This window comes from Pinus tabuliformis, chromosome 3_1 (genome assembly GCF_031772625.1).
Source record: "Pinus tabuliformis cultivar Carrire ecotype Pingquan chromosome 3_1, CPIR1, whole genome shotgun sequence".
Taxonomy (NCBI): domain Eukaryota; kingdom Viridiplantae; phylum Streptophyta; class Pinopsida; order Pinales; family Pinaceae; genus Pinus; species Pinus tabuliformis.
Window position 1 is genome coordinate 617,041,389 of NC_142301.1, and position 11,140 is coordinate 617,052,528.

At 36.8% G+C, this 11,140-nt stretch overlaps 1 protein-coding gene across 2 annotated transcripts; it reads left to right on the forward strand.

The window, feature by feature from the left end:
* The first annotated feature begins 3,003 nt into the window (after nucleotides 1–3,003).
* Nucleotides 3,004–10,559, forward strand: LOC149188521 (uncharacterized). 2 transcript variants are annotated; one of them, XM_089413032.1, is made up of 4 exons: nucleotides 3,004–3,372; nucleotides 3,454–3,537; nucleotides 9,724–9,871; nucleotides 9,965–10,559. In XM_089413032.1, the coding sequence occupies exons 1-4, from the start codon at nucleotides 3,103–3,105 to the stop codon at nucleotides 10,087–10,089; spliced, it is 627 nt and encodes a 208-aa protein (XP_089269158.1). In that variant the 5' UTR covers nucleotides 3,004–3,102; the 3' UTR covers nucleotides 10,090–10,559. The 2 variants fall into 2 exon arrangements, with proteins under 2 accessions (XP_089269158.1, XP_089269159.1); XM_089413033.1 differs by having other exon boundaries at nucleotides 3,010–3,372; nucleotides 9,736–9,871.
* Nucleotides 10,560–11,140: the final 581 nt, after the last annotated feature.

Below are 11,140 nucleotides of genomic sequence, written 5' to 3' on the forward strand. Positions count from 1 at the left end.
TTATATAAGATGTGGGCTTATTTGTCAAAGCCACGATTGTGGGCTATTGGAAATTGGTTGTCTTTGGTGGGCAGAGGTCCTGGGGTCAAGCTCACGGGCCTCCTCGATATAACACATTATGATTGATTTGACAACGTCATTATTGTAAGTGTGGCATGTTTTTGTTACAATTTGATTGGCAGTGGATACCGTTAGAGTGTTATAATGGTTGACGTATAATTAGCTATGGCGGGGATGTGGTGTCGCCGCGTGGGATGGGCTAACCACCCGACCAATGTAGGTTCAAGTCGTGCTGGCCCCGGTTTATCGGCAGTCTATGCCAAAGATATATATATACACCCCTGCCAACCATAAAAACTCTCTCTCTCTCTATATATATATATATAAGGAGTTTTTATGGTTGGCGGGGGTGGTGTCCTGCTAACCCACATTTAATTTTGTTTGTTTTATAATATACCACGGTTGGAGATTGGTTGGCTTGATTTGACCACTGGTCAACCGACCCTTTTATAATATATATATTTTTGTTTTTATATAACCCACTATTCAAAATTCATCCATCGATTTTTAAGGGTCATTGGAAAAATTAACAAGGTGACAAATTTTCACGTTCCGGCGTCCAGAATCCATCTGCTGGAAAATTCCAAATTGATTCCTTGTTAGTGGCTGCCACTAGGCCTAGTTTGACCAGAACTTTGTCTGCGAATATAATGAACATACGAACTCGGATTTGAGTGTCGTTTGTGCCATTAGAATCAGGACAACGAGCACTATGATTTGGTTCTAGTTTCACTTTAATATGATGAGTTTTGTTTTTGAGCTATTCTGAGCCACTTCTGAATTCTAAGTGTTTCTAGAGCCACTTGGATCATGAGGCATCAATGAAACCGAGTGTATTGGAAGAAAAATGAGAACCATGGATGAGGAAGTGCCCAACTGAGTGGCAAAAAACCAAATTGGGGTTTCCACTTGGGGACATGAGAGTGCACGACATGTTGGCTTGGTGGCATGTGCACCACGAGTGTGCAACACGTTGGGAAACATGACCAAATGCACGACCAAGTAGAGTTAGCTTGAACAATGGAGGAACCAAGTGAGTGGAAGGAATGAACCAAGTGGATTGAAGTAACATGTCGGCCGAAATGATGGAGGAATCAAGTAGGTGGAAGGAATGAACTGAGTGGACCAGAGTCACATGTCAACCCAATAGGCAAAGAGTTAAGCACATAGGTGGGATGTGTGGTAAGTCGAACAAGTGAGGATGACCACACGATGTGGTAACCCGACCCAACTGAGTAATTGAACAAATGCGAGGTGTGAATCGCCACAAAGGTCACCCATATATTGCAAGGGATGGAAAATTGAATAGAAGGGGGAGCAATAAAGAACCAATGAATAAGAAGTAATGAAAAGGAGAGCAAAGAAACAAGGAAAGAGTGAAGTCATTTGGAGATCAAATTGATTTGAGGGAAAGGGGATGAGGTCGGGTAGGTTTGCGGTTGGGAAAACAACTAAGTGAAGCCGAGGAATGACCAGTTGAGGGTACCAATGATAGGTAGAGGCGACTCGAGATGGGTGAATGGATCGGTGGATAGGTTTCTTTCGGCATGCAATTTTTTGTTGGTTTTGCTTGTTGTAACCAAGGATGGAGCCTTTGTCTCGGGTGTCCTATTGTAAATATTTTTACATTAACATAATAGAGAATTTTTACATTAACATAATAGAGAAGAGGCCAGAGGGTTGTTCCATAAAAAAAGTTGTGTACTCAGTGTTAATGGTGAATATACTGTTGACGTGAAATCTTTATGCTTGCTACTTATTGAAGAACTATTGAAGTGATGTGACAATAAGTTTACTTGCCCTATATTGAAGAGTTATGAGATTCCACTACGTAACTAATATAGAGGTTAAACAAGTGAACTTGTTGTGAGGCATAGTCCGAGTGGATTAACACTATGTTACATTAGGCAATTGCAAACACGTCGGTGCCGCACGCTTGAGGAGTCATAGTGCACCTAAAAAGTGTCTTCTAACCGTGCGAAGCCCATGGAGTCGTGACATCTATAAACTATTGACAAAATTAATAGCGATATGAAAAATAAATTAAACATCAAAAACATATTTTAGGTAAAAACTTTACTGTAAAAAATATGGTTTAGGAAAGAGTTTTACTATATAACAAAATGGTTAGACAAAAATATAAAATATAACCCTATAGGGCAAGAAAATGCTTTGTGACGAGCATTTTGTCCATCATATTTTAACCATCTTTGACATCATCCACTCATTGTGCATCTCCTCCACATCTATCAGCCCTGAAAGAGAATGCTAAGTTAAATTAGAATTTTAGGGCAAATTGAGGTGAAAAAATATGTATTTTTTTTTAATAATTTAATTCATGATAGCTATGATATAGGAAAGAAATATATTAGTTCTTAGGGTAATTTAATTAATAATAATTGTGATATATGCTATTTAAATTATAAATAATAATTGTGATATATATTAAAGAAATATATTAATTTTTAAGGTAATTTAATTAATAATAATTGTGACATAAGTTATTTAAATTATAAATAATAATTGTGATATATGTTAAGTAGATTATAAAATTCCAAATTTAAATTTCAAATTAATATATGTTCATGAAAATAATATACTTAGTAATAATCAGAATCCATTTATATTATATTAATATGAAATCAGCCTAGTTAATAATAAAATAAAATAATGATAGTTTATTTGGTCCTAATTTAATAATAAAATCGTCCCATTGATCTATCATTTATTAAAATAATGATAGTTTATTTGGTCCTAATTTAATAATAAAATCCTCCCATTGATCTATCTCTATGGTAGGAAATTTAGTAATAATTAAAATCAACCTTACTTGTAAGAGCAAAGAAAATACAGAAATAAATGATATGCAGAGCTTCTCTGGAATTATTTAAAATAAACAATCCACACTCCTGATACTGTAAGAGCAAAGAAAATATATAAATAAATGAAAAAAATTATGCAGAGGTTCCTTGGGATCATTTCAAATAAACAATCCACAGCCCTGGGAACTCCCTTGGTGAAATCACTGTTTTCGAGACACCCATGACAATGTCTGTGGATATGGTTTGCAGCATTGCATCTCGCATTCCACTCAACTCTCATCCAACTCTTCAATCATCCACACCGACCAAATCATCTCTCAGAAAATTCCACAATGTTTCAATCCTCTCAAACCGGAGGCGGATTACGAGTGTGCGTTCTCACGCGGGCTCAGAGGTAGCAGAAACTGTGAACCGGGCGGTTTGTCCGCCTGTGAGGGTGGACATAGATATCACTGCATTCCAGGCCGTGGACCTCCGTGTTGGATTGGTTGTGGGTTTTTCGCTCTTTCCCCATGAATTCTTGTTCTTTGATGTTTGTAGGCTTTTATTGTAATTTTCTCTCTTTTTACAGACAGAGGCGAAGTCAGTGGTGGATCCTGAGATGACTGCAAAGAGAGGGAAGAGTACTACGAGTCGAACACATCTCCAGCTAAGTGTGAGTATCCGGTGTACACATTGTTTAATGTTTGATTGTAAAGTGAGTTGCAGAGTCGGAAGGAGTGCTCTGTAAACTCTTCTACAATCCAGAGTGCCACATCAAATTCTTCACTTCTTGTTCTTTGTATGTGCCCCTGTAATGATGCAGTGAATCTAGACAGTGCATTAAATATAGATATTAGCTTATACTCATAAACCCTGATCTAATAAATGGTTCATTGGGCGCATCTGTCTCAGGATAGTTTAATGGTCACTAGCTCAACCCCCTTGCTCAGTCTGCGTTTAGTTCTTACAACTGGCCCTGAGGATATCAGACTGGCAAGTGTCGGTTTCGAGTTCAATCTATGTCATATGCACCCATTAGTGGCCATCGGTCTGGTCTAGTGGTTGGGTATGCTTAGGCTGGTCTATAGTTTTTGAGGCATTGCCAAACCCACTGTCACCAGTTCAACTCGTAGGGAGTGAAGTCACAAACAGAGAGGCTCTGAAACTGCTCTCATGGTTGGTGGGTTCTGCTCAATTCTGATTTGTTCCTCGGGTTTCTTCGAATGGCGTCCCATGTCCCAGGTGCAGGATGGCGTCCCTGGGAAGACTTGAGGGACATCCCCTTGAAGCAATCAGAAATTTGGATTTGTAAGGTCTAATCCCGTTACCAGTAGTCTCATTTTGATGGTTTGAGCTGCATCCTCCATGCTTGACACTCTGATTTACATTTCCATTCCTGGTGATCTGCTACACGTATTTATCCAGTAATCTATCGTAATAGTCTGACCTGCGATAATATTTCATGCCCGGCTAGCTGATATAGAGACTTAAGCTGTGTATTTTATGTTCAGTAGCTGTACAAAGGTTGGATTTGTGTTTGCTATTGCCTGGCAACCTGTGTGTCTAGTGCCAAAATATATTACACCAACTTTCTTTTACCACATATGTACCTTTCCCTCAAGTTCTGGCAGAGCTATATAAATTGCAGGGCATTATGTTTACTGGTTTAGAGTTTAATTTCTAGGACACTGTTTTACATAAATATATTTTATACATACTCTTTTTTAAGGCAGGGGAATCTCCAATGTGGAATGAAAAACAATGTGATGATATTATATTGAATTTGGACATTCTTTTTCTTCTTCTTCTTTTTTTTTTTTTGATAAATGTGCACTTTCTCTAATTTGGATTTTTTTAAGAGTTTAATTTCCCAAAAAATAATCTTATCTTCGACCTTTTTTATGAGATCAGAAACATAACTTAATGAAGACTAAACCCCACACAAACTAATTAATCTAAACCCCACACAAACTAATTAATCTATACCTCACAGTTATAACCTATACATATATGATTACAAATATGTCACGCACCTCTCCTGCGCACCCGCACACCCTTATTTCAAAAATGGTGTACCTGTAACCACACCTATCTCCACTCCCTCACCCACAAACCCTGGCTACTTAGTTAATAAGTCTCTAGTCCACCTACAAACATAGGCTCTGATTTCAGACACATAGGCTTTGAGTTCACTGTGATGGTTTAATCAAATAATCATGTGGGCTTGAGATTTAGATGCTCCGAGTTCAGGTTAATCTTCCAGTCTAATGGTCACGCTGGTCTGGAGTTTAAACTAGTTCAAATAGGTGTTCGCTGTAACAACAATTGTGGAGACAGTAGCAGAATCACGCCCATTTGTTAGCACTACTTGCATGCCAGACGGTCACTGCAGATATTTATCAGGTATTGGAGACTGAAATCAGAACTTCTAGAGCCATTATATGCACATACATAATATAAGTCCCAGTCTTGCACTCATTGTAACCAAATTATTTAGTTACCAGGGAGTCATTGCCTGCAAGGACAATCCAGGTCGTTATGTGTTATCTCATAGTTATCTGCTTTGCGATAGTAGATTACAGTTTCAGTTCCAGTCCAACAGTTAGGGCAGATACTATGTAGATACCAGAGACCCAATGCTTATAGCAAAAGGCAGATTGTATTGATGTTTGCACATATTCCAGATCTGAGGTACAATCTAACCTTTATCTGGTTTGTTACAGACGATGACAATTTCGATTTCAATCCAACAATTAGTGCACACATTGCTGAGACCGAATGCATGTGGCAGAAAGCAGATCATACAATTTTTTTTCCAACAATCCAGGTCTTAGTTGCAATCTGATAGTTATTAGATATTTATTTAATAAAATGATGAGATTTCTCCCTAACTAATCTCGGTGTTATGACACACCAGCTTGATCCCAAACGTTGAAACTAATAATGAAATTCCCGCGGTTTCCCCTGAAATTCAATTTAAGCAGTTATCTGCTTGCAACGTATGGTTATAGTATCTGTTTTGATCCAACGATGGTGCACAGAGACCCAGAAAACACAATGCCAATGGCTGGAGGCGAATTAGACTTACGTTTTGGGAAGTAGATGCTCTGTTGTGATGGCAGCAAGAATGGTATAATATTTAAACACTAAATTGAAAAATTGAAAAATTTGTCTTTATTTTGATAAGTGAAATGTTTTTACTTTTGTTGCTTTTGTTTGAATGGCAAAATATTTAGATACAATGCCTATAATCAGTAGAATGGCTTTTAAGACAATAGCTACACTGACATTATGGACCCCAGTGGTTAAAGTACTCATTTTCAGAACAGGGTGTTCTGTTACATTGCTTAAAAAATCAAATTTTACTGTCTGGATCCTGCCCTTGGGATTGGAACTTGGAGTACAGCTTGTCAGGCTTGAAGATTGATAGAAGTTTTACCTTAAACCATGTCAAGATATTAAATCAAGTGAACCATAAATTGAAACAAGGAAGGCTGCGAAGCAGCTAGTCCCTGCACACAGCACACAGTTATGAACTGAAATCTCAGGTTCGGATTAGAATTAGAAAGCTGTGCAAACCATTGGAGGAGGATGATAGTCCAAAGTCTGAAATCTCAGGTTCGGATTAGAATTAGAAAGCTGTGCAAACCATTGGAGGAGGATGATAGTCCAAAGTTCTGGTTACATGTTTCTATCCCAGTGGTAAAATGATTAGTATTCAAGTAACCTGTAGCCGATGAATAATTTTTTGATTAATTTTTTTCATGTTATAATCATATGTTGCATTTGAATGAACATGTGATTTTCAAATTTTTATTGACGTTACTGTTTGCACATTCATCTTGGATTGTTGTCTTGAAGGACTTATGCACGTAAAACATGTGAAAGACAGAGGCTCGGACAAGATTAGATTGCAAATAGATGTAACTTAATGTGTGTAATGAATAAAATGTACGGTAGTTGTTCTGTCTGACTTGAGACAAATTAAGGTTGTAATATTCCTTTAGCGGAAGGTCAAAATCTTCCCTGAATGAAGCGAATGCGCCCTTCAGGATTTGGATTGTCAAGCATGGTTTAACCATTATGATTAACCCAGCCCATACAATAGTCCGTATTAGCCAGTATAACCCAGAGATTCAGCGACATTTTTGTAGATTAATCGCATATCCCAATTTCAGCCAATAAAAATATACCGTAGTGAATACCGTAGTTCCCGTAGTCCAACCTTTCACCCCCAAGAAAGACACTATAGTCCAATGTACCTGGCTAAACACAGATCACGGGTTTCCTTGCATCTAGGAGTCGAGCTTTTTCCAAACACCTCCGCTCTGGAACAATGCTTGATCGCCTTGAAACAAGCAGACAAGGACCATCATGCTACCCTCTATCACATTGAAGCTACCAAACAACATTTGAAAGCTAGCCATCGTAAACTCAGTAAAGTATTTAATTTAAAAATAAAAATAAAAAATTGTTATTAATAAATATAAATCAAAGTGGCACATTTAACACAATGATATTAGATATTTTCGACAGATGGTATCCATGCCTGCATACTTTCACAAGTATGCCACATGGATTTATGCTCGGACCACTTGTCCATAACGAATCGAGATGTATGTCTGTTGTTATTTTTCCTGTTAAAGCTCGTAGACGATAACCTGCCATTTTTCCTCCTGTTAAAGCTAATCGAAGGTGGAGGTCACCACTGGTTAGCTTTCCTGAGAACGTGGCGGTCATCACTGGCTAGCTTTCCTGAGAACCTGAATTGACCAAAACTCAAGCGGTATGAATTCTTTCTGTGCGGTATGAGCGATATGAATTGGTCTAAGCGGTATGAATTCTTTCTGTGCCCTGTTTTCTGTCCATTATCTATTAGCTAGTCCTCATCTGTAGAATTGTCCGCTTTCGTGTGTTGTTTCCACGAGAAAAATTTGATGGCTGTTTGGTTACCTGAAAAATGTGAATCAAGAGCTGATGTGAGATTGCCTTGTAAATTTCATGGAAGGTATGAATGCCGCAATGCTAAAAAGAGATAAGGTGTCATAATCATTCCATAATTTTCCTAAATGTGAAAGTGAAATCTGCTACCGGTAATGGTTTTGATGAAAATAATGTAATGAGAAATATAATAAAGAGGAAGAAAAAATAGCCATACAACCCACAAATATCTAGCTTGAACCATGGCATTTGATGGAAGGCCAATGTCTCCCCAACTGGCAGTTATAGCTGCTTGTGAACCGCCTCTATTCCACAGGATTAGAACAACTCTGTTATTGCACATTGCCCCAGCCCAGACCTGCAGTTATTTATATGTTCAAAAAGACATTAAGAGAAAATATGTCAAAATTACAGTATATATTTTAACATTAAAGGCCAAAAAGAGAAAATGCATAAAAAGGATAAGAGAGAAACCCACTGCTTATTTAAATAAATAGATAATTGCCTAATATGAAATAGAAATCTCATTTCCTCTGACATTGAATTTGTTCGCTAATATTATGCAAATGTGTGTTTCACAGTTCTAGAAACTGATAAGGAGACAGGAAATTGGCGTATGGTTCTGGCAAATGGGCATCGTTTTCATACGTGTGGAAAACCGCTGTTGCAAGATACTGAGTATTTCAATAAAGCAATCCAAAGTATTCTTTTTATTAAAAAACCGCTGTGGCCGGCACTGAAATTGAATTTAGCCGAGCCGCACTCAGCCCTGTCGCTGCAATTTACAAACAAAACCGACATTAATCTCGACTGCTACAAACAATTGCAGAAGTACGGAAAATAAAAATAACTGTCATCAAGAAAAAGGTTGGCAAAAAATGAAATGAAAATGGCAGAAGAGCTTGCGAAACAGCTGCCATTGTTAAGATGATCCAAGAAGAGGAAAACTGATTAATTTCAGAGCAAAACCAGCCAGAAATGAAGTTGCGCGTAGCGAATACAAGCTACTAGTTCGATGCTGTGTGAAGGCAAGCTACTAGTTCGATGCTGTGTGAAGGCATGGGTGTGGTGATATAAGAAGGAATGGAGGTGCATGCCAAGTGGTCAACATGCAGATATGAGCCGGTAGGCGGACACCTCCCGCCATGCAACCCTTTAGCATACGGCGGACACCTGCACAACAGCAACCAAACCTTAGCATATGTATGCCTGTTCAGATATAATACGAAGTAACATTAAACATTAACCAATTAATGTTAGCATTAAGAGGAAACCGCTCACGGTCAGGCCCAGTTCAGTGTGCGTAAATAGCAATTTAGGCTATGGTCGGGCCTCTTCCGCCTCGGGAAGAGGCCAAATAAGATGGCGAACGCAAGGTCAACTCCGAACTTTACAATATAACTGCAAATAACACACGAAAACCTTGCAAATTAATGCTAACTGGCCTCCGAACGGTTACTATAGTCCCTGCCGGATGCCAGATGGCAGGGACTAATAAGTTTGTCCCCATGTCAACATAATAGGCAGGGACTAATAAGTTTGTCCCCATGTCAACATAATAAATCAAGTGAACCATAAATTGAACCATAAATTGAAATAAATCTGTCCCGGTAGTAAGTAGGTAAATATTAAGCATCATATACTAAGTCAATAATTGATTCGCTGTTATTTCATCTGGTTTATTGAATATCACTTTATTTTTCATCCAATAAACAAAATGTAAAAACAATAAAACAATCATTAACTTAATAGATAGTGCTTAATATTTGCTTATTAAATATTCTTTGTGTCTGTGGACAATGTAATCTCTTGTTGCTTTCTGTTCAAAGGGAAAACTATTAAAAGGGAAAACTGATTACAACCAATGAATTTCCCTGGGTTGGAGGTTGAAATAATATTGTTCTGTATAAGAATGAAGTTGTTAATGCAGGTAGATATTGGATGCGAGGTTAGAACGGTGGTGTCAGAATGTAAATATGTAATGGATGTGGAAGATGCAGTTGGGAAGAAAGTTCTCTTTGCAGCAAATATAAGCCCAAGGGATGTTCTTGGTATCAGAAGCCATGGTAATTATTATAGTATTTGTGCATTATCTTCTCTCTCCTTTTACAATTGGCCAAACCTATTTGTATTTTAACACAGGTTGAATACTCATGCAGGGTTGGTCCTAGTAGGGCTGAATTATGACCCTACCCCTATGCCAAGGAGTTTGAAAGTTATTTTACCTGGTTTGGGACGTCTACCTCCAGGGTCACAAGTTTTAGAAGCATTGATTCCACGTTGATAACTGAGATTGTCTAGTTTGCTGCTGCTAAAGACTTCGTTGCCTTTACCAACATAAATGGCAGGAAGGAGGAGTTCCGAAGTGTTCCCCCTGCATTAATTTGGCAGATTCTGAAGTCAAGCTGAACAATTTCAGGAAGTCTGAAGGGAGATGCTAGTTTTTGTTTTAATTACAGAGGAATTATCTGCATGCATGGTGAAATTCGATTGACCTGTGTACATCTCGAGAGAGTTTATACGGTAGGACATGCTATATTCCAGTTGAGTTGCATACCTTCAAATTTCTACATCTAAGGCAACATATTTAAAGCCCTGATATGTATTTCAAAGTACGTGCTATGAACTGTGTATCCTTCTATAATTTATTCTAGAAGTATGTCACTCAGAAGCATGACTCTGAATATGTTCACATCCCTTTGGAACTCATCTTTCTGGGATATATATATAGTTATAGTTGGTTTTGGAGTGTTTAGTGTAGTATACACATTACGCCAATGTTTTCTGTGTTTGGCATGATATAGTTTTTAAATTAAAAAAAAATAATTTTTATGCTTAAAAACTACGAAAATATGATGAATTTATATGGTTTATTTTATTATTTTATATATTGATATGGGTCGATTTTACTATTTAATTCTAAATAAAATGAATTAATATTGATTTATTTATTATTTTATGCTACAGAGCACACCTTGGTTTTCTTGAACAATGATATAATATATATATATATATATATATATATAATCATGATATATTGTATTATACTACGGAGTACACCTTGGTTTTCTCGAACAATCATATATATATATATATAAAATCGTGATTAAAAACATGATAAATGATTAATATATATATATATAATTAATCTATATTATATATAGATATAAAATATGCATTTTATATATATATCATGATTATATATATATATATTGTTTGTTTGTTAATTAATCATGTTTTTAATATGCGTTTTTAATATATTTTTATAAATTATTATATTTTTTTCAATTAAGTAAAATTATTATTTTTAAAAAATATTTATTATAATAAAAAAT